This window comes from Sprattus sprattus, assembly GCF_963457725.1.
Source record: "Sprattus sprattus genome assembly, chromosome: 17".
Classification (NCBI taxonomy): Eukaryota; Metazoa; Chordata; class Actinopteri; order Clupeiformes; family Clupeidae; genus Sprattus; species Sprattus sprattus.
Genome location: NC_137915.1, coordinates 2,671,684 through 2,695,687, shown reverse-complemented (window position 1 = coordinate 2,695,687; position 24,004 = coordinate 2,671,684). Strand labels below are relative to the sequence as shown.

The window sequence follows — 24,004 nt, the reverse complement described above, 5'->3', positions numbered from 1 at the left end:
TTGTGTACGTCGTGTAAACACATGTTTGTATCTGTTGTTGTGGTGTAAACACATGTTTGTATCTGTTGTTGTGGTGTGTACGTCGTAAACACATGTTTGTATTTGTTGTTGTGGTGTGTACGTCGTAAACACATGTTTGTGTCTGTTGTTGTAGTCCTGTTCAGTCTTACTCGTCCTTTAAAAGCACACGTCTCCCACAGACTACTCAGAGCTACCTCCCCTGCTGGTCAGCAACGGCCCCCGAGAGCGGGAGAGAGAGCGGGAGAGAGAGCGGGAGCGGGAGAGAGAGCGCGAGAGAGACCCCCCGAGCGAGGAGGAGGAGAACGGCTACGACATCCCCAAACCCCCCCTCCCCCTCGCCCCCGCCCGACGCACGCTCTCCGAGGTGGCCGCGTCCTCGGCCAGCTTCAGTCGCCTCTCCCTCGACAACGACATCGGCAACAGCAACGGCATCGCAGCAGGTGAGTGAGCAGCCCTCTGACTTTTCCTCTCCTCCTCCTCCTCATCATTCGCTGACTCTTCCTCTCCTCCTCCTTCTCATCATTCTCTGACTCTTCCTCTCCTCCTCATCATTCGCTGACTCTTCCTCTCCTCCTCATCATTCGCTGACTCTTCCTCTCCTCCTCATCATTCTCTGATTCTTCCTCTCCTCCTCCTCCTCATCATTCGCTGACTCTTCCTCTCCTCCTCATCATTCGCTGACTCTTCCTCTCCTCCTCATCATTCTCTGACTCTTCCTCTCCTCCTCATCATTCTCTGATTCTTCCTCTCCTCCTCCTCCTCCTCATCATTCTCTGACTCTTCCTCTCCTCCTCATCATTCTCTGATTCTTCCTCCTCCTCAGCGTTCTCTGACTCTTCCTCTTCTCCTCCTCCTCCTCAGCGTTCTCTGACTCTTCCTCTTCTCCTCCTCCTCCTCAGCGTTCTCTGACTCGTCCTCTCCTCTCCTCCTCATCCTTCTCTGACTCTTCCTCTCCTCCTCATCATTCTCTGACTCTTCCTCTCCTCCTCCTCAGCGTTCTTTGACTCTTCCTCTCCTCTCTTCCTCCTTAGTGTTCTCTGACAGTTCTTCCTCTCTCCTCCTCCTCCTCCTCCTCCTCTGCGTTCTCTGACTCTTCCTCTTCTCCTCCTCCTCCTCCTCAGCGTTCTCTGAGTCCTTCGACGTTCCCGAGCGCCCCCCCAAGCCGCTGCCCCGCCGCATCAGCTCCGACCGGCGCCCGAGCCCCGTGCCCCCCTCCTCCTCCTCCACCACGCCGGTGCTGCCTTCTCTGCCACCAGTGCCCTCCGCTGCAGCGCCCCCTGCCTTCAGCAGTGAGATAGAGCACCTGATGAGCCAGGGCTACTCCTACCAGGACATCCAGAAGGCGCTCCAGATCGCCCAGAACAATATCGAGATGGCCAAGAACATCCTGCGCGAGTTCGTCTCCATCCCCTCCACTGCTCACATCCTCACATAGCATCCTCTATGCTGTCTCTCTCTCGCTCGCTCGCTCGCTCGCTCGCTCGCTCACACACACACACACACACACACACACACACACACACACACACACACACACACACACTCCTCCAGGCCGCTCGCAGGCCGAAACCCTGCTACAGCCTTATCACTCCCCAGTTTGAAAAGATGGAGTTTGTTGCCGTGGCGATGTTGCCGTGTTGCGTAACCTGCTTCCTCAGTGAGGTTGACCCAGAGGCAACCTGGCTCGTGCTTGGCTTGTGCTCTCCATGTTTTCGTGTGTGTGTGTGTGTGTGTGTGTGTGTGTGTGTGTGTGTGTGTGTGTGTGCGCGTACGTACGTTTGTGTGTGTGGCTGCGGGCCAACACACACATCAGGGTCAGCTTCTTAGTGGCAGTGTGTGTAGGTCACGTACCGATGAGGACTGTTTGTTTTTCTTTTTACTTTCCTTTCATTTGATTTTGCCCAAAAGTAATCACTGGTTGTGAAGACGCCTCAATGCAATGTCTCCTGCAAAATGAAAAAATTAGAAATGTATATCATTGTCTTTACAATAAGTTAATATATAAACCATATATTGCAATAGATAATATAACATGTCTTTAGATGCAGTCCCTGCTAAAGGGGGAGGGGGGGGGGTCGGTGCTGGCGCCTGGTAATCAATCCCAGAATCATCACTTGAACAGCAAACATGCAGAATCTAATGGATGTCAACGCACACACACACACACACACACACACACACACACACACACACATACACACACACACACACACACCCCACTTGAACAGCAAACATGCAGAATCTCACAGATGTCAACACACACACACACACACACACACACACACACCCCACTTGAACAGCAAACATGCAGAATCTCACAGATGTCAACGCCCCAGACAGTAGAGGGTTGTGGGATTCTTCCATCACTGATCTGGTCTGAACTTGACCGGTCAGAAGCAGTTTTTGTCTGGATTCGTTCCTGACCCAGCTGGGAATGGACTTTTAGTGTGTCAGGTACTATCTTGTGTGTGTGTGTGTGTGTGTGTGTGTGTGTGTGTGTGTGTGCGTGCGCGTGCGCGTGTGTGTGTGTGTGTGTCCAAGTCCTAACTACACTGCTTGTGGCAAAGTAGAGAGAAACCGTAAGAATAGAAACCAGTAGCCTTGGCCCCTTAGCCGACCCCAGCAGGTGTGGAGTGTGTTCACATGAGTGTGTGTGTTCAGACCTCTCCCACCACAACACACTCTTGGTTCAGGTGATGAGTGTGTTCACACGAGTGTGTGTTCACACCTCTCCCACCCCAACACACTTTTGGTTGCTGAATCACACAGTAAGATTTCCTTTAGGATGAAGAATTGACTCCATCACCCAGCCAAAGCGTGCGGTATATGATGACGTGAGGCAACCCTGGGTGTGTGTGTGTGTGTGTGTGTGTGTGTGTGTGTGTGTGTGTGTGTGTGTGTGTGTGTGTGTGAGTATAAAAACTGCCTCTAACAGAAACAGCCCAGCTCCATGTAAGGTTGACTGGTGGATCTTCCCACCTACACACACACACACACACACACACACACACACACACACACACACACACACACACACACACACACACGAACACACACACACACACACAACCTGTTCCTCATCACCTCCCTCAGCTGCCTCTGAATGTCTCATTCACACATCTTTACGACAGACTTTTAATAGTTTGGGTTAGTGGAGCGAGCGAGAAGACTTGTCTTACGGGAGGCATTAGAGCGCGATTAAAGAAGAAGAAGAAGAAGATAACGACGACGATAACGAAGAAGAAGATGACTAACGAAGAGGAAGAAGTATTGTCTGTCTCTGGACCCAGCTCTGCAGTGTGTGTGCTCTGGTCAGTGAGGGGGGGGGGGGGCGGGGGGGGGGGGTTCTCTATCTGAAGTTTTTCATCTTAGTGAATCGCCGTTGATTACTTTAATATATTATTATTATTATTGTTGTTATTATTATTGTCGTTGTTGTTATTATTGTTATTAATTCAGAAGTGCTTTACTGCTGCTACTATCGTCAGTGCTAAACAATTAAGCCTTAAGTGTACATTTGTGGATATTGTGTTTAACCTTTTTTTAAAGTGACAGTATCTTTGTGCTTTTCTCTCTTTTTTTGGGTAATGTAGCATACTTGAAATTGATAAGCAGCTTGTGCACGCACAGGTCCAAGTTGACTTTTTTTCTCTGTGTGTGTGTGTGTGTGTGTGTGTGTGTGTGTGTGTGTGTGTGTGTGTGTGTGTGTGTGTGTGTGTGTGTTTCTATAATTGCACATCTCTAGAATGGTACCTCTTAACTGCTTGAGGTCAGTGGCACACAGAGTTAAGGCAGTGAGAGGGTTTAGGATAATTACAGGAAGGATACAGTTCACCAGAGCAGCCATAAGTAATACCACACACACACACACACACACACACACACACACACACACACACACACACACACACACACACACACACACACACAATCTTCTTTTGTAAGTGTGAGTTTTGAGTCAAATTTAAGATCCTCTCTGCTTTCTCAGAAATGTCTCACCAGTCTATTTCAGTCGAGGCAATGTCTCTCTCCTACTCCCACCCTCTCTCTCTCTCTTCCTCTCTCTCTCTCTTCCTCTCACACACCCTGTCTCTCTTCCTCTCTCTCTCTCTCTCTCTCTTCCTCTCTCTCTCTTCCTCCTTTTCTGTTTTATCCTTGGGAAGGTGACACAGAGCCATCTCCAGAACGGACTTAATGGAGTTTATATCTAATCCCGTCATTCAAATTCTGCGTGTGTGTGTGTGTGTGTGTGTGTGTGTGTGTGTGTGTGTATAGATACGCTTACACCATGTGAAGTAGGGATTCTATGGTTTCAGATTGAAACTATTGATCTGTGCGTCATTTCATTCGTTTAAATACTGGATTTGTTCTTGGCAGTGTTTTTTTGTGTGCGTGTGTACGTGTGTGTACTTGTTTGTGTGTGTGTGTGTTTTGGCACAGCATACAGATGCCGTACTGTGCTCTGATACTGTCACTTTAAAATGAAAAGTGTATAGAGTTACTTATATAGAGTTTGTGAAAATGGCGACGTTTGTTTTGATTTCATTTTGCATTCCTGTACATGTCAGAATTTATTTTTGTTCAAGGTTTTGTTTACTGATATGAATTATACTGTGAGCAGTGCCATATGTTAAGAAGTGTAGGTAAAAAAAAGGCCTTTCTTCCCTTTGAAGAATGAATGGTTTCTCTCTCTTTTTGTTTGTTTGTTTTTTTCTTTCTTTCTTTCTTTCTTTTTTTCTTGCTCTTTCCTGCCTCTTGCTCTTCTTGGATGAGTCTGGTTTAGAGTGTTTCTACCTCTGACCAGCAGGGGGAGCTCTTCTTGGTTGAGTCTGGTTTAGAGTGTTTCTAACTCTGACCACCAGAGGGAGCCTCATGTACTCCTCACATTTTAACCCCATGAATATTAGCTGTCTGTGTTGTTTTTTTGTTTTTGTTTTTACCTGATGCTTGACTCTGCCCGCTCCTTGACGGTCATATCAATCTGGCGGTGTTCCCAGTACTGTCAGTCAAATGTGTAGAGAGAGAGGCCTCAGGCCTCAGAGGAAGGTACTTTAGTCATTGACATGGTACAAAGATCGTCTGCTGAATGTGAGCATGTGTGTGTGTGTGTGTGTATGTGATTGTGTTTGTGTGTGTATGTGATACTGAGTGTGTACGTGATTCTGTATACGACTGTGTGTGTGTACGTGAGTGTGTGTGTGTGTATATGTGTGTGAGAGCGGAGGCAAACGTCTCCGTGGATGTAGTCCCATAACAAAGTGAAGGGGGTTGGGTTGTGGCCGTATGTATGTGTGTGTGCTCCTGTCTGTCTGTGTTTTCTGTGTTTGTTTGTTTGTTTGTTTGTTTGACTTCAGGGGGGTATTCCACGTACGTGGTTTAGTGACTTACCCGGATAAGTTAACTCCGAGCGAGTGGTAAACCTCCTTATAGAAGGTCTCTGTGGATTCTCCAAGCTATAGGGCTCCTATATTTCAAATGTTTAACACTTTTTGAGTTCACTTCCCCAGGTTTGTCACTAAATCACCGATATCCCCCAGCAATGTACTCACAATATTCATGAATGTCAGTCACGAGAGGTCGATGTCCGTTAAGCTCGCTTTAGCAGCTCTAGAAACGGTTCGTGTTGTTTGGTTCTCCCGCCCAGACCAGACCAGGCCTCACACCGAGCGGAGGGGTACACCGAAGGATGCCCTCATCCGTAGCCTTACGTACAGCTTTCAGCACCTCAGATGCCATTCTGTGTCTGTGCCATACTTCTTTCGTGTGTGTGTGTGTGTGTGTGTGTGTGTGTGTGTGTGTGTGTGTGTGTGTGTATGATAGAGTATATATGAGAGAGGGAGAGGTTCTCTTTTAAAGCCTTTTTTCTGTACATTCGTGTGTGCGGTTCTCTTGCTTATTGTGTCGCAGTGCGCCATGCCTTGTATCAACAGTTAAAACGCACCAGCTTGTCTGTTCCGTGGGGGTTCACTTCTGTGCAGTAGGTCCAGAAGGGGAATCCAAGGGGGGGGGGGGGGGGGGGTACTGATCTGTAAAACCTGTAAAGAGGTCATCTTGGACTCAGAGATGTCTTCACAGCATTGAGCTCTGAAATCTCCTCACTCGGTTGAAGACGACTTGTTGAAATGAATTCTGAATACTGGGACTTCACTCATACCAATGCCATGTCTTGTTAATATGAAGATTATAAGTTTAAATCTATTGACAGTTTCTATGAACTGGAGACTAATAGAGGGTAATGGAAAATGAAATGAATAACAAATGAATTTCACCTGCAGAGATGACAGTCATGACGAGCAGCAGATTTGCCTTTTTGTTTGATTATGTACATTTTTTTTTTTCATTTGTCAACAAATAAAGACTAATGTTATTTATTAATTGTTCATGATGTACACCAACCCAGAAAAAAAAAACATATAAAGTCATTTTAATTTTGGAATTTATACATCTGTTATTAAAGCAATTTTTAATAAATGTATAGGCTACCATGCTTCTGCTTTGTGTCGGCATACACACATCTAAATGATCCAAGTCCACTCCTGCGTGTCCACCCACGGCCAATCATATGGTCACGTCCGGTTCACCCATTATGACTAATGACCTCACTAGCTGTTAGTGACCCCACGACCTCTTCCCAGCATTCAACTCCCAGTGGTGCACGTCTGTTTCTGATCTGAACCTCAGAACTAACCCAATTATACAATGGAACCGGAGTGTCACTAAATGATGGGGCCCGGTCATTTTGTGACATGCACTTCCATTGTGTCATTTGTAACTGTTCTAGACTTTATCCAGTCCTAATCTAGTCCTGATGTAGACCTGATCTAGACCTAATTTAGTCCTAATCTAGACCTGATCAATCCTGATCTACACCTAGTCTAGACCTGATGTGGTCTGGATCAGGCCTAGGTCGGCACCCTATATGGGTCAAATCTGTCTCGAAGTCACCTGCTCTCATGGATTAAAGTTTTCCTTCGCTATGACGGATTTCCGTCAACTGGGTTAGGTCAATGCAGATCCAAAGAGAAAAAAAAAGGGGGGGGGGGGGGGGCACGGATATGATTTGCATCAGCGTCGGAAATACACGAGGGCAAAGGGCAAAACTGCCCCTAAGAAATATAATTTTGCCCCTAAAATGACTAGGAGAGGGGCAAAAAATGCCCCCATAATTTTCTGTAATAATGATTTAATAAACGTGTCAAAAACATCGTAGCCTATCAGCGGCGTAACAATGACGTGGCGGGCCCGAGTGCAAACTTCACCATCGGGGACCCTGGGGTGAATCTGCTGCAATCAATTACAAAACAAACTTCCTCCAACAATATCACGTAGGCCTATGCGCAAAGTAACTTATTCTTTTTACGACATTGAAGTGAAAAAATACATTTCAAGTACCATTAGGTGTATTAAAAAACATGCATGACGTTTAGAATGGCATCCTACGAGCCTTGCGTTGAGCAAAATTATCAACAATTTCAGAAAAGTTCAACTCCCTGGCCCGGATGCTTTCGATGGACAGGGTAGCGAATCCACTCAGTATCTCCTGCCCCATACTGCTCTTTAGTAGGTCTTAATCATTTTTTGTTTCGAAAATGATCGCTATGCTGTGGCTACGGAAAACATGCCATTGCCTACATGATCACTTGCAGAATGTGACCAGCAGAGGGCGCCCTAGTCCAGGCTGACTCAGACCACTCACTCAAGAACACTTCCAGGATGTGACCAGCAGAGGGCGCCCTAGTCCAGGCTGACTCAGACCACTCACTCAAGAACACTTGCAGGATGTGACCAGCAGAGGGCGCCCTAGTCCAGGCTGACTCAGACCACTCACTCAAGAACACTTGCAGGATGTGACCAGCAGAGGGCGCCCTAGTCCAGGCTGACTCAGACCACTCACTCTAGAACACTTGCAGAATGTGACCAGCAGAGGGCGCCCTAGTCCAGGCTGAATCAGACCACTCACTCAAGAACACTTAGGGAGTTCATCCCTCATGAAGGACATCTCTGGCCTTCAGGCTCCAGCGTTAAATACCCATTGCTTAAAATGATTCCATTAAATTCAGTTTTATTCACATAGTGCTTTATTGAAGAACAGCTAAGTTGGTAGGCAGAGCGCTTGCAAGTTTACTATTACAAGGGTAAAAATGACACAGAAAACTATATGTCCATGGTGGCAATTATTTACATAATTAAAATAGGCTAGCAGAGAGTATGTAGATGTTTCATGAGTGGAGTGGAGTTAATGCATGACAGTGTGGTGGGGTGGGTAGGTGTAGGCAGAGGGTTTCTACAAGTACATCAGGTGGAGAGACTTCATCAGCATCCCACAGTAGAGAGAGAGTGTGAGTGTGTGTGTGTGTGTGTGTGTGTGTGTGTGTGTGTGTGTGTGTGTGTGTGTGTGTGTGTGTGTGTGTGTGTGTCGATAGATCAAGTGGAGAGACCACAGCAGCATCCCAAAGCGGAGACTAGGGCCCTCATTTATAAAATGTTGGGTAGAACCCTGCACAGATTCCATGTCCAAACGTTTAACTTCTCCAGGTAAAAAGTAAATGGTTAATCACCAAGTGCTTTCAGAACCAGGATGGTCGTGTGGTTAAGGCATTGGACTTAAGCTCCAATGGACGTGTGTCATTGTGGGTTCGAATCCCACACCTGGTAAAAGATTGCTGTTTATAATTAATTAACTTGAACCACATCCTCTCAACAATAAAGCCCTATCACTAGCTGTGTGACCTGTCCACGCGGGTTCAAAGTAGATGTGATGAACTTTCAGTTCACCTTCAATCCAAGATTGTTCCAAATCATATTAGCAGGCTGAGTAGCAGTAGATATCATGGATGTGGGGATAAGGTGTTGGTCTTAAAACCCAATGAGCAAATGTCAGCATGTTTTCAAACCCCAGTCTAGGTGGGAAGATATGACGTGTCACATATACATCTTCAGACCCAGTTCATGTTCAATACAGCATCTTTATATGACAATTTACCAATTTAAAACATGTTCAAGATCAGCTTGGCATGTACATCAAAAGTATATACCAGGATGGATGTGGGGTTAAGTCTAAGGCTTAGAGATCCATGGGACTGTTGTCTCTGAGGGTTCAAAGTCCCCTCCTGGTAAACACAAGGCGACCCTCTCCACTATGGCAACAACATTCATTCAAGGCTAACTCCATTATTGTAACACAAACCTGAAAATTATGAAAAAACACTGCCTTGAACAGACACACACACACACACACACACACACTCACTCACAGGTGAAGCCTTCGCTTTGAACCTGAACAGATATAGCCAGTTGCATTACAAATCCAGGCACTGAACCCCCCAGCCCCTGATTGACTTTGTGGGATTTTGACTATGACGCTGATGTCAGGACTTAGCCGTCATTTGGGACAGACAGGAGATAGACACAGACAGGACAGGAGATAGACACAGACAGGAGATAGACACAGACAGGACCGGAGATAGACACAGACAGGACAGGAGATAGACACAGACAGGAGATAGACACAGACAGGACCGGAGATAGACACAGACAGGACAGGAGATAGACACTGACAGGAGATAGACACAGACAGGAGAGAAACACGCAGACAGGAGGTACATATCTGTCCAGCGTGCAGCTTTGGAATGGAGCGCTGGTGGTGCAGTGGTAGTGTCCACACTCCACACCACCAAGGTCATCGGTTCAAACCTCAGCACAGGAAAGTGGAGAGGCAGGTGGGATGTCAGGATGGATTGCAAAGAGAAAGACATGGGGGGGCTTACTTGGCCCCCTGAAACAATCTAGTAGAAAAGTAGGGGGTTATAGACTTTTTTTCAGTGGGCCAACTTGACACAAAACACTTCTGGTTCTGGTGTATACATACAGCTCACTGTTCGTGGGTTCCCAAAAGTCAAGTTGGCCCACTGAAAAAAGTCTATAACCTTCTGCTTTTCTGCGAGATTGTTTCGGGGGGCCAAGTAAGGCCCCCCATGTATTTCTCTTTGCAATCCATCCTGATGTACCACCTGCTTCAGGGCCTCTGAGTCCACCAGGTCCTCTACACCTTCTCTCCTGTGCTGAGGTTTGAACCGGTGACTTTGGTGGTTTGGAGCGTGGACACTACCACTGCGCCACCAGCGCTCCACTCCAAATCTGCACGCTGTACACATATGTACCTGCGTGTGTATCTCCTGTCTGCATGTTTATTTCCAGTCTGTGTCTATCTCCTGTCCTGTCTGTGTCTATCTCCTGAATTCCGAATTCCGACCGGCTCAATGGCAGAATCTACAGAAATTAGCTCTCCAGCGGCAGCCATGTTTGTTGAACACGAATTTGAACTGAGCGCTCTTTGGTGACGTGGTTGATTACGTTACTGTTCATCATCTGTCGATCATCGTATAAAGCCCGCCCAGTCACTTTGATTGACTGTACTGTTTTCTACCAGGAAAAATGTCTCCCAAACGACCGCAGAGCCAGACCGAACTTCCCGACCAAATTATTTTGTGGGCGGGGTTCGGGCTGGTATTCAGGCTAATTTTTTGCTAAATGCCCCTGGATTTCAGCAAATCGTTTTGTCATTTATAGCCCATTAACAAGAATGGTGAAGTCTTGCAAAAAATATTGGTTTTATGCCCTAGCTTTGAACTAGTAAGTGATAATATGAAGTTCAAATATCGAGGCGGTATGCAGCCACGACCCAAAGTCATTTATTTTCAGTCAGATGATTTTCTTTTGCTTTAATCCCTGTGCTCTACAGGAATATATACAGTAGAGGAACCTTCACAGCGGAGACAATGGCACATTCCTGAACTTATTTATTTTTCATTTTTATATTTTATTTTCATTAAAGGCACAGAAGTAGAGCATTTTAAGAAGCAGGTAGAAGAGGAAGCCTCAAACACAAACCCTCATTGACATAACATAAAAAAAAATAAAAAATACAGTATAGAAATCAGTAGAAGAGTATAAAAATTGGTGGACTGGATATATTGGATAAACCCGAGGAAACACGCTTCAGTCTCTGTTCAGTCAGTCCAACTCCGCTCTGGGCTCCTTGGCACTGTGACCTTCAACCTTTGACCCTCAGTCTTTATCAGCGTGAACACCGTCCCTACGTGGCCTTTCAGAGATTTGGGATCAATGGATGGTGATGCATAAACTGACTGGATTCAATCTACTTCCTAAACTTAAAAATAGAAGTTCTGTCTTGCTATCTTTGAGCTGCACATGCTTTTACAACAAGTCAACTGTCCGATTGCAGTGTTGTGTACAGGTCTAAATAATGTGCATTTGTGCTTTGAACGACAGTCTAACAGTGAAGAGTGCAGACTAAAACAAACATGGCTTCTGGATGATGCTACTGCCAAGCTATATCTTACACCTTTAAAAATGTACTTCCCTGTTCACAGATTCCAGATTCAGATGCAACTGACTGGATTCACTGACTCAGACACAGAATACTGGTCAGAAGCAGGTTTGGGTCTTTAGGTGACTAGGCTAGTTGCCTGAATTAAAATGCAGAATAGTCAGGTTGATATTTACATAAGGCTAAATGCTTAAGCTTGTTTAAGGCCAAAAAGTGAAATAATTTTGTTATAAAACTAAAGAACAAAAATAGTGCATCACAAAGACAGCAGGTAATAAAATGACAGAAACAAAACACTGAACAAAAAAACCAAAGAAATTAAAATATGCCTACATGACATTTCTCTCTGTTACCACAAGATGGCACATGAGCCTCAAAACTCAAGAGTTCTGTCTGTCATGATTTGCTCTTGTGTAACGGGGGTGAACATGATGTAAGGAATATCACAGTAAAGACAAGACTTTAAAAAACAAATAGATAACTTTTTAAAATCTGGAACAGTGTATGAAATCAAGGGGGTGTGAACAGTGTGTTTCTGATTTTTTTTTTTTTTTTTTTAACGTACGATAAATAATCCGAAATATTCAGTGCACAGACTCTAATGAGGCAGAAGTGAAACTAAGGAACGATTCAAAAGGAGATCAATCTACTCTGAGTCTCAGAATAGCAAGATTGTCAGATTTACAAAGTAGCTGTAGAGGATTTTGTAAAAAGAAAAAGAAGTTCTAAAAGTGACAGGAAATCCCACTTGTTTCCACCAAATGCTACCCACGGCGATCACAGTTTCTCAGATTCATCTCTTTGAATTGTGCCCTTAAAAAAACTGGAACTAACTCAGGCAGATTCGTACACCTTATGTCCCCACATTCGACGCTAGTTTGGTGGCGAAGCTGCCTCGGTTAGTGTCGTCCTTCATCATAAAAGTAAAGAGAATACACAGCAGGAGGCGACACAAAGACCCAGAACACACTCAACTCTGAAAATATACTTACAAAAAAAAATGCAAAACAAAAAGAAGGAACCTAAACATGGACCTGTGATCGATACACTTCACAAATGTTCTTCATCTATTTTAAATATCTAAACCCAGACAGCTGAGTCTGGTACAGATCTGACCCTGATCTAGACCTGATGTAGACCTGATCTAGACCTGATGCAGACCTGATCTAGACACGATGTAGACCTGATCTAGTCCTGATCTAGCCCTGATGTGGCCTGGATCAGGCCTAGATTGGCACCATATATGGGTCAAATCTGTCCCGAAGTCACCTGCTCTCCAGGAATATATACAGTAGATAATATATACATGATAAAGTAGCCTACACAACCAGGAGAGGAGCCATTGATTGCATCACTGTTCTACCGGGCCAGTTGGATTGCGCTAAACTCTACAACGCTCGCAGAACATGTCTCCATGGTTACATGACATGAGGAGACAGCAGGGTTCTACGTGGATCAGGAGGACAGAGGAGAAGGGCGCGGGGGGGTAAGAGAAGTGTAGCAGGGGACGGGTATGACCTGCAGGATAGATCACAGGCTGACAGGTTGGTGCTTGTGGATCCAGTGTGTAGCTGTATCTAGGTCTGTATAAGCTGAGTTTGGTGGATGTATTTAGGGCTGTACAAGGGAGATTAGCTGAGCTGTATCTAGGGGTGTAGAGGGGTATCTGTATTTATCTATTTATTTTGGGGGGGGGGGGGGTATAGAGCAAGGGGGTGCAGAGGGGTTGCTGTATTAGGGTCGACCCTGAGTGTGTGTGTGTGAGTGTGTGTGTGTTAGGGTCAGAGTGAGTGTCATCTGGGCGGTGTGGTTGGGTTAGGGTCAGGGGTCAGACCCTGAGTGTGATCTTGGCGGTGGGTTGGAGCAGACGGTCACTGCTGCTGCTGTTAGAGGAGAGAGAGAGAATACAAAATCAACACAGGAGACAAGTATCACAACAAAAAAAATCACCTCATACCTTACCTTTACCTAACCTATACCTTACCTGTACCTTACCTATACCTTACTTATACCTCAACTATACCTTACTTATACCTATCCTATTCCTTACCTATTCCTTACTTATACCTTACCTATACCTTACCTATTCCTTACTTATACCTTACCTATTTCTTACCTATTCCTTACTTATACCTTACCTATACCTTACCTATTCCTAACTTATACCTTACCTATTTCTTACCTATTCCTTACTTATACTTTACCTATTCCTTACTTATACCTTACCTATACCTTACCTATTCCTTACCTATACCTTACCTATTCCTTACCTATTCCTTACTTATACCTTACCTATTTCTTACCTATTCCTTACTTATACCTTACCTATACCTTACCTATTCCTAACTTATACCTTACCTATTCCTTACCTATTCCTTACCTATTCCTTACTTATACCTTACCTATTCCTTACCTATACCTTACTAGGGTGTAGTACAATGCTAAGCATCTACTTTACCTACTTATACAAGCGCCTTTTCACTGAAACATTAAGTTACACAAATATATATACTGAGGACATTATACTCTGTGCTACGGTAAGAACCAGAATCTAACCAGAGGCCAAATGTGATTGGGTTACTGGGGAAAAGCTAAGTGTTGTTAACATAATCTGATCTGATCCATGGGCCGTGGTGGCCAGACAGGGCAGTGGAAACGCTTCAGGCATCTCTGCGATCTTGTTTGTGGATTGGTTGCCGTGTAACTGTTTCCTTAGTTACCTGGTCACTAGGGGGCTTTTCTGTCCCCGTTGACTCCCTGTAATAGAACCGCCTCGTCAGACTTATCAGTCTTCATCTCCATGACGATGGCATCTTTGTTAGACTTCTCTTTTGTGCTGTGAAGAATAGAACATTTGCACCAATTATTAATCGCCTGCACAAGTTACTTTAATCAAGAACAATCAACCATTAGCTGAGTGCAAGATGCTTCTATTGCACACTGTAAAATGACGTAGATTCATTGAGTATAGCTATAATTCATGTCAGTAATCGTTAACACAATTACAATATACCACAGCAATTCATAATACCAGCACTATTTATAATAACAACACTATTCATAATAACAGCACTATTTATAATAACAACACTATTCATAATAACAGCACTATTTATAATAACAACACTATTCATAATAACAGCACTATTTATAATAACAACACTATTCATAATAACAGCACTATTTATAATAACACTATTCATAATAACAGCACTATTTATAATAACAACACTATTCATAATAACAGCACTATTTATAATAACAACACTATTCATAATAACAGCACTATTTATAATAACAACACTATTCATAATAACAGCACTATTTATAATAACAACACTATTCATAATAACAGCACTATTTATAATAACAGCACTATTTATAATAACCCCATGTGATGTGCAATGATCCCTTTAACCCCTCGATCTAGCGTTCCTGAAAAAGGGACGTACAGATCCTGCTTCCCAGAGCGTCCGCAGGGAATCTTTCCCTTCTTGTACAGGAAGTAGAGGACACTTCCCAGGATGGCCAGCAGGAGGACGCAGATGATGAGCACCGCAATGATCACGCCACTGCCCTCTGGTGGACACAAGAAGAAACACACAGTAACAGGTGAGGAAGGGAAGAGAAGCAGAAGTAACCACGGAGACGGGGAGGAAGTGAACGCTCCTGGCGACTGGAAGCCCGTGCAGAAACAAGATGCAGTGTGGGGAGGAGCGCCCATGCAGTTTATTTTAGGAAGAACGCATAAAGCCTTTGCTCTGTGGGGAAAGAAGGTGAGTCTGCGTGGTGTGGTGTGGTGTGGCGTGGCGTGGTGTGGCGTGGTGTGGTGTGGCGTGGCGTTGTGTTGTGTGGTGTGGTGTGGCGTGGTGTGGTGTGGTGTGGTGTGGTGTGGCGTGGTGTGGTGTGGTGTGGCGTGGCGTGGCGTGGTGTGGCGTGGTGTGGTGTGGTGTGGTGTGGCGTGGCGTGGTGTGGCGTGGTGTGGCGTGGTGTGGCGTGGTGTGGTGTGGCGTGGCGTGGCGTGGTGTGGTGTGGCGTGGCGTTGTGTGGTGTGGCGTGGCGTGGCGTGGCGTGGCGTGGCGTGGGGTGACTCATAGTGAGGCAGACAGGTCCTTCCCTCCAGCTGATCCGCCCTGAGGAGGAGGAAGAGGCTTCAGGAGGAAAGGCTTCAGGAGGAAAGGCTTCAGGAGGAAAGGCTTCAGGAGAAAAGGCTTCAGGAGGAAAGGCTTCAGGAGAAAAGGCTTCAGGAGGAAAGGCTTCAGGAGAAAAGGCTTCAGGAGGAAAGGCTTCAGGAGGAAAGGCTTCAGGAGGAAAGGCTTCAGGAGAAAAGGCTTCTTCATTCAGGACACAGTGGAGGCAGAGGCAAGCTCACAATCAGACTGGTGCCAAAGCACCCTCACAAATCTGTCTAGCCTAGGAGCCATCACCCCAGTCTATCAATGCAGGATGCCAAATTATATACAGATAGTAATATTGTATTGTATTGTAATGTATTGTATTGTATTCTACTGTACTGTACTGTACTGTACTGTATTGTATTGTATTGTAAAATATTGTATTATATAATATTGTATTGTACTATATTGTATTATATTAACAGAATCGTTCATTAAGATGGCTGCCATAAGAGTGCCCATGCCTCAGATCTGATGGCAGTTGCTGATGCCTCCACAGGTCTGAATGTAAAAGGCGTCAGGAGGCTGACAGTCCAGTGCAGTCCAGTGCAGTGCAGTGCAGTGCAGAGTGCAGTGGAGTCCCCCTGATCACCATGGCGACCATCATGCTTGCAGGAGAGCGCAGGCCAAACACAGACACATGACAAGATGACAAACCTTTCTGGACCTTTCTCCTCGGGGGTTTAACTGTTACCGACCCAGACGCTGGAGAACCACAAGCACAGGCACAAGCTCATTACACACTCATTAGTCAGAACCATCCTCTAGAATCAAGCTCATTACACACTCATTAGTGAAGAACCATCCTCTAGAACCAAGCTCATTACACACTCATTAGTGAAGAACCATCCTCTAGAACCAAGCTCATTACACACTCATTAGTGAGAACCATCCTCTAGTCTAGAACCAAGCTCATTATAAACATTAGTGAGAACCATCCTCTAGAACCAAGCTCATTACACACTCATTAGTGAAGAACCATCCTCTAGAACCAAGCTCATTACACACTCATTAGTGAAGAACCATCCTCTAGAACCAAGCTCATTCTATACTTCATTAGTGAGAACCATCCTCTAGAACCAAGCTCATTACACACTCATTAGTGAGAACCAAGCTCATTATACACTCATTAGTGAGAACCATCCTCTAGAACTAAGCTCAACCCAACCCTCAAGTCTTCCCCGTCTGCTACTTTAGTTGTGTGCAGCTAAAGCCTGATTGGACACTGTGCTTTCAGTGTTTTAATCCCTGAGTGGCCATTGGCTACCTGCCTGCACTGTCCCTCACATGTGCGTTGCTTGAGAAGGAGAGGTTGACCAGGTGACGCATGTGAATATGCAGATACAGGAGCTAGAGCAGGTCCAGTGTGTCTGTCTGTGTGTGTGTGTGTGTGTGTGTGTGTGTGTGTGTGTGTGTGTGTGTGAGCAGATCCAGTAGTGTCATGTGACGGGCTGTGCAGACACATGTGGTTCTGCACGCAGGCTCATTAGGTCTGTTCTGTTCTGGGTCGTTGGTTCTGTTTCGTAGTGAGACTCTGACGGAGTCAAACCCATTTGTTTCACGTGTAGTGCCTTGTGTTTGCTAGCATCTCTAATCCTTTGGTTTGTCTCTGTGAGGTGGACGTCCACACGGCTACATGTTCATTTTCAAACTAAACTGTATTAGCGTGGACAGAGCCTTACTGATAGCAGCTCACTCCAGTGGCGTCAGACGCACACACACACACACACGCGCACACACACACACTAACACTCACACTCACACACACACACACACACACACACACACACACACACACACACACACACACACACACACACACACACACACACAGGAGCGGATGCTTCCAGGCAGGGTGTGATTATGAGCCAGTCCCCCTGAGGCCCACTGAGGTAATGGGAATAAACTGCCCTGACCCTGACAGCATCTGGCTGCCGCAACTGGCCCGGACCTCAGCCGCAACCGGCCCGGAGCCGCCCCGGTGAGAGCAGCTACGCCAGAGAGGGAAAGAGTGACCATACCCCCCCACCCCCCTCCCATCTGCCCTCTACAGTTTCCTCATGGTGCAAACTGCCCTCTAAGTGCTTAAGAGCCCTGTTAGGAGCGTCCTGGAGGTAAGTGGGCAAACCAGCAGGGAGCTATCTGTTGTTGTTCTATTGTTGTGCTGTTGTTGTGTTTACAGACACACACACCAACTCAGCAAGATTGTTTTACATTACTTTACTTTTCTGTGTGAAACAATCAATGCATTCATTTTATAAATGTATTAACACAAGATTGTTGTCTTTTCTGTGTAAAACAAGATTGTTTTACATTACTTTACTATTCTGTGTAAAAAAAAGATTGTTTTTCATTACTTTACTTTTCTGTGTAAAACAAGATTGTTTTACATTACCTCACTATTCTGTGTAAAACAAGATTGTTTTACATTACCTTACTATTCTGTGTAAAAAAAGATTGTTTTTCATTACTTTACTTTTCTGTGTAAAACAAGATTGTTTAACATTACTTTACTTTTCTGAGTAACACAATCAATGCAATAATGTGATAAATGTTTTAACACTCATTGCGAGAGAAAAAAAAATCTAAGGAATTTGACGAAAGGGATTTTCGAGATGTTTCTAGAACTTTCTAGCTCATGTGGCATTTCCTTTACACCTGTGGTCACTGGTTTGGATCGACTGAACTGAACTATATTATTGGGGACGTAGAGTGTATGTGTATGTATTTGATGGACTGAACTGAACTATATTATTGGGGACGTAGAGTGTATGTGTATGTATTGGACCGACTTAACTGAACTATATTATTGGGGACGTAGAGTGTATGTGTATGTGTATGTATGTGTGTATGTGTATGTATTGGATCGACTGAACTGAACTATATTATTGGGGACGTAGAGTGTATGTGTATGTGTATGTATGTGTGTATGTGTATGTATTGGATCGACTGAACTGAACTATATTATTGGGGACGTGTATGTATGTGTGTATGTGTATGTATTGGATCGACTGAACTGAACTATATTATTGGGGACGTAGAGTGTATGTGTATGTGTATGTATGTGTATGTATTGGATCGACTGAACTGAACTATATTATTGGGGATGTAGAGTGTATGTGTATGCATTGGAATGACTGAACTGAACTGAACTGAACTATATTATTGGGGACGTAGACTCAAAGTGTATGTGTATGTATCCGGACACATTGGACCAAATTACCAACTAGACACCTCAGATGAACTACAGCTGATATTTTGATGAAGGAGCAAACAAAAGCAATATAATATGCATGAGAAATGTATACAAAAAAAAAAAAAAGAAGCAATATATTATATACATGAGAAATAAAGCATAGGAACACACTTAAGCTTGGTACCAGGAGCAGCTGTAAGGTTAGTTTCAGGAGCAACTGCAGATTAGAAAAACACAAATGAACACTTTACATGTGAACCACGACACATACTGCACAGCATAGGAGTGACGGAGGGAGCACAGCTTATGTTCATTACCATTGACACTGATACAGAGAGATGCAGGGAGTATGGCGCGTGAGAGAGACAGAGTATGGTGTGTGAGAGAGAGGGAGTATGGTGTGTGAGAGAGAGGGAGTATGATGTGAGAGAGGGAGTATGGTGTGTGTGAGAGAGAGAGAGTATGGTGTGTGAGAGAGAGGGAGTATGATGTGAGAGAGGGAGTATGGTGTGAGAGAGAGAGTATGGTGTGTGTGTGAGAGAGAGGGAGTATGATGTGAGAAAGGGAGTATGGCGTGAGAGAGAGAGTATGGTGTGTGAGAGAGAGGGAGTATGATGTGAGAGAGGGAGTATGGCGTGAGAGAGAGAGAGTATGAAAAGAGAAAGAGAGTATGGTGTGTGAGAGAGAGGGAGTATGATGTGAGAGAGGGAGTATGGCGTGAGAGAGGGAGTATGGCGTGAGAGAGAGAGAGTATGAAAAGAGAAAGAGAGTATGGTGTGTGAGAGAGAGGGAGTATGATGTGAGAGAGGGAGTATGGCGTGAGAGGTGGAGTGAGAGAGAGAGTATGGAAAGGGAGAGAGAGTATGGTGTGTGAGAGAGAGAGAGTATGGTGTGTGAGAGTATGGTGTGTGAGAGAGAGAGAGTATGGTGTGTGAGAGAGAGGGAGTATGATGTGAGAGAGAGAGTATGGCGTGAGAGGTGGAGTGAGAGAGAGAGTATGGAAAGGGAGAGAGAGTATGGTGTGTGAGAGAGAGAGAGTATGGTGTGAGAGGTGGAGTGAGAGAGAGTATGGAAAGGGAGAGAGAGTATGGTGTGTGAGAGAGAGGGAGTATGGCGTGAGAGGTGGAGTGAGAGAGAGAGTATGGAAAGGGAGAGAGAGTATGGTGTGTGAGAGAGAGAGAGTATGGTGTGTGAGAGTATGGTGTGTGAGAGAGAGAGAGTATGGTGTGTGAGAGAGAGGGAGTATGATGTGAGAGAGAGAGTATGGCGTGAGAGGTGGAGTGAGAGAGAGAGTATGGAAAGGGAGAGAGAGTATGGTGTGTGAGAGAGAGAGAGTATGGTGTGAGAGGTGGAGTGAGAGAGAGTATGGAAAGGGAGAGAGAGTATGGTGTGTGAGAGAGAGGGAGTATGGCGTGAGAGGTGGAGTGAGAGAGAGAGTATGGAAAGGGAGAGAGAGTATGGTGTGTGAGAGAGAGAGAGTATGGTGTGTGAGAGTATGGTGTGTGAGAGAGAGAGAGTATGGTGTGTGAGAGAGAGGGAGTATGATGTGAGAGAGAGAGTATGGCGTGAGAGGTGGAGTGAGAGAGAGAGTATGGAAAGGGAGAGAGAGTATGGTGTGTGAGAGAGAGAGAGTATGGTGTGAGAGGTGGAGTGAGAGAGAGTATGGAAAGGGAGAGAGAGTATGGTGTGTGAGAGAGAGGGAGTATGGCGTGAGAGGTGGAGTGAGAGAGAGAGTATGGAAAGGGAGAGAGAGTAAGGTGTGTGAGAGAGAGAGAGTATGATGTGAGAGAGGGAGTATGGCGTGAGAGACAGAGTATGGTGTGTGAGAGAGAGGGAGTATGATGTGAGAGAGGGTGTATGGCGTGAGAGAGAGAGTATGGTATGTGAGAGAGAGGGAGTATGATGTGAGAGAGGGAGTATGGCGTGAGAGAGAGAGGGAGTATGATGTGAGAGAGAGAGTATGGCGTGAGAGAGAGAGTATGGTGTGTGTGTGAGAGAGAGGGAGTATGATGTGAGAGAGGGAGTATGGCGTGAGAGAGAGAGTATGGTGTGTGTGAGAGAGAGTATGAAAAGAGAAAGAGAGTATGGTGTGTGTGAGAGAGGGAGTATGATGTGAGAGAGGGAGTATGATGTGAGAGAGGGAGTATGGCGTGAGAGAGACAGTATGGTGTGTGAGAGAGAGGGAGTATGATATGAGAGAGGGAGTATGGCGTGAGAGAGAGAGTATGGTGTGTGAGAGAGAGGGAGTATGATGTGAGAGAGGGAGTATGGCGTGAGAGAGAGAGTATGGTGTGTGAGAGAGAGAGTATGATGTGAGAGAGGGAGTATGGTGTGTGAGAGAGAGGGAGTATGATGAGAGAGAGGGAGTATGATGTGAGAGAGGGAGTATGATGTGAGAGAGGGAGTATGGTCTGTGAGAGAGAGGGAGTATGATGTGAGAGAGGGAGTATGATGTGAGAGAGGGAGTATGGCGTGAGAGAGGGAGTATGGCGTGAGAGAGAGAGAGTATGAAAAGAGAAAGAGAGTATGGTGTGTGAGAGAGGGATGACTGGGGTTAAATGTGGCTCACAGGATTCTTCTTGAGCGTTTTGGTGAGCAGGGCATTCGAGCAGAGCGTGAGCAGAGCGTTTTGGTTGGCATGGCAGAGTATGGAGCTTGGATTTAGACAGTCCTGCAGTTGGGTTAGGGTAGACGGCAGTTAGCTGGGTTTTGGTCTGAAGCTGGCAGTCGGGGTCGGGTAGACTGGATTAGGGGTGGGTGGGGGTTAAAATCAATTCTTCGATTTTTCTCGATTCTCTCGAAAATTCTTCTCGATTCAGAAAAGTTCATAATCAATTTAAAAAAAAAAAAAAAAAAACATCCATTTTGTGTTAAAATGCTAGCTGCATCGATTATTGCATAGTCATAATTGTGACAAGGAAAAGTTTTAGGTAATTCATCTGTTGATTTTTTTTAATTATCAAACACAAAGTAGGAAGTGATTTGAGACACTGAGCAGCAAACTCAAATGTTTTAAAAATCGAGATGCATCGATTATCATTTTATGGGTTTAGAATTGATAATCAATAAACTGTTTAAAATCGATAATCGGTTTATATTCGAATCGTTGACCTCTGAATCGGATTCGAATCGTGAGGTGCCAAGAGATTCCCACCCCTACTGTAGAATGTTGGGTTTTGGTGTACGTAGACGTGGGTACTTGGGCTGACCGTCACATCTGGATGTCAGCTGTCAAATTCATGATTGATGCCATGAATGGCAGCTGGATCTCAAACTGGCAACTTTAGAGGGAACGACAGGCTGCACGCTGGTGTGGTGTGGTGTGTGTGTGTGTGTGTGTGTGTGTGTGTGTGTGTGTGTGTGTGTGTGTGTGTGTGTGTGTCTCTTTAGAGGGAGCGATAGGCTGCATGCTGGTGTGTGTGTGTGTGTGTGTGTGTGTGTGTGTGTGTGTGTGTGTGTGTGTGTGTGTCTTCAGAGGGAGCGATAGGCTGCATACTGGTGTGGTGAGATGGGAAGCGCAGTGGTACCATGATGAAGGGGTCAGGGGTCAGATCACAAACCTGTCTGTCGATCGGAGACTGTGGTGTCAAAGACTCTAGGTGGAGCTGACAGACCACAAGCACAAGAGTCGTCAGTTAAAAACGGGCCGCTAATAACTGTCGTTGCCTAGCTACAAAGACCTTCTTTCACAAATATGAGGTAACTTTAGTCTGGGGACTTCACTACGTGCTGTTGACCCTGGCTAGAGGAGCACACTCTTAGATGGACAGTGCCTAGAGGCAATTGTATTGTTATGGCGCTATACAAATAAAATTGAATTGAATTGAATTGAATTTAGCTCAGTTTGCTTTGTTTTGAAACTGAAAGTCTCCGTCAAGTAGACCTGAGAACAGCCTTGTGTTTGCTAGACTGTGGATGTGTGTGTGTGTATGTATGTGTGTGTGTGTGTGTGTGTGTGTGTGTGTGTGTGTGTGTGTGTGTGTGTGCGTGTTTGCTAGACTCTGGATTGTCGGGTTTGTCTCTCTGGCAGACAACAGCTGAATCCATTGGCGTCAGAAACACTCACACGCACACTCGCGCACACACAGACACACACACACAGACACACACACACACACACACACACACACCGTCTACAGTTCCAGGCATGGAAACCAGAGGGAGATCTGTGTGTGTGTTTGTGTGTTTGTGTGTGTGTGTGGTCCATTGTGCACAGGAGTCCCATCCACAGTGGCAAGGCTGCTATGGGAGACATGTGTGGATTCATCTCATGAAGGAAAGAACAGTGTTTGGATACACATGAAGAGTGAAGCACAGAGACACACACTTACGAGAGGTAGCTGGAGCACACACACACACACACACACACACACACACACACACACACACACACACACACACTGGGATTACACACTTACGAGAGGTAGCAGGAGCAGGAGTCGTTTCAGGTTTAACTGTGGATTAAGAAACCAGAATTATGGGCTGAATTATTTTAGCCTGGATACCAGCCTGAACTCCGCCCACAAAATTTTTGGTCCGGGAGATTCAGTCTGGAGTCGAGCTAGTTGGGAGGGTTTAATCGGCCCCGAAAAGGGATCTGACCATTCAAATTGTAAGGGCGGGCTTTATACGTTGATGGACAGACATAGATAGATTACCGGTATACATCGAACAAAGATGGCGCCGTCTCGGGAGCTTAGTGGGACATATTTGATATGATTTAAGGTATCTACACGACTTTTTTTATGTCTACATTGACTCGGTTAGTTGTGTATACGCAACACCAATGTTGCCTAGGATTGTAGGTCTTAACTTATGCACTCTAGACCATTATTGAAAGGTTATGCTAACAGCGTAGACAAAAAGAACATTAGAACTAATGGTAGCTTCTAGCCTTGAGTGCTAATTAAGTAACGTCTCAACAGATATTGACAGCGCATTCATTTTGAAAGAGGAACAGAGAAACGCGATCAAGGCATTTGTCGATTGAAAAGATGTTTTTGCCGTCCTTCCTACGGGATCAGGTAAAAGTTTAATCTATCAGATGGTAATAATACTACGTTGCTCTGATTGGTTCTAGGTATCCAATTCAGCGAAGAGGAATTTTCTTTCCTGGTTCGTTGAAACACGCCCCATAATCACGGCCCAGTGGTCCGGTCTCAGACTCATATTCTGACTAGAATTATGAGTATGACATCGTCAGGCTAGAATTATTTGGCAGTAGAAACTGAATCTGAACAATAAAGATATAATCCAATTCTG

At 45.2% G+C, this 24,004-nt stretch overlaps 2 protein-coding genes across 4 annotated transcripts in view; one reads left to right on the top strand and one right to left on the bottom strand.

Annotated features, from left to right (window-relative positions):
* cbl (Cbl proto-oncogene, E3 ubiquitin protein ligase) overlaps window positions 1-1,590 on the top strand; it is a 55,479-nt gene extending 53,889 nt beyond the window's left edge. Inside the window, 2 exon segments of the mRNA XM_080855168.1 lie at window positions 201-461; window positions 1,143-1,590. Of these exon segments, the coding sequence (XP_080711294.1) occupies window positions 201-461; window positions 1,143-1,456 (575 nt within the window). The 3' untranslated portion in view covers window positions 1,457-1,590.
* A 9,272-nt stretch (window positions 1,591-10,862) lies between these two features.
* The window catches only part of mcamb (melanoma cell adhesion molecule b), a 57,359-nt gene continuing 44,217 nt past the window's right edge, over window positions 10,863-24,004 (bottom strand). Inside the window, exons 13-17 of one of the 3 annotated variants that reach the window (XM_080854900.1) lie at window positions 23,161-23,196; window positions 16,204-16,251; window positions 14,824-14,950; window positions 14,092-14,207; window positions 10,863-13,254 (exon numbers count right to left, since the gene is read on the bottom strand). In XM_080854900.1, coding sequence (XP_080711026.1) covers window positions 14,099-14,207; window positions 14,824-14,950; window positions 16,204-16,251; window positions 23,161-23,196 — 320 coding nt within the window. In that variant the 3' untranslated portion in view covers window positions 10,863-13,254; window positions 14,092-14,098. The remainder of the gene's footprint in view (window positions 13,255-14,091; window positions 14,208-14,823; window positions 14,951-16,203; window positions 16,252-23,160; window positions 23,197-24,004) is intronic. The other 2 variants (XM_080854901.1, XM_080854902.1) reach the window with 2 other exon arrangements.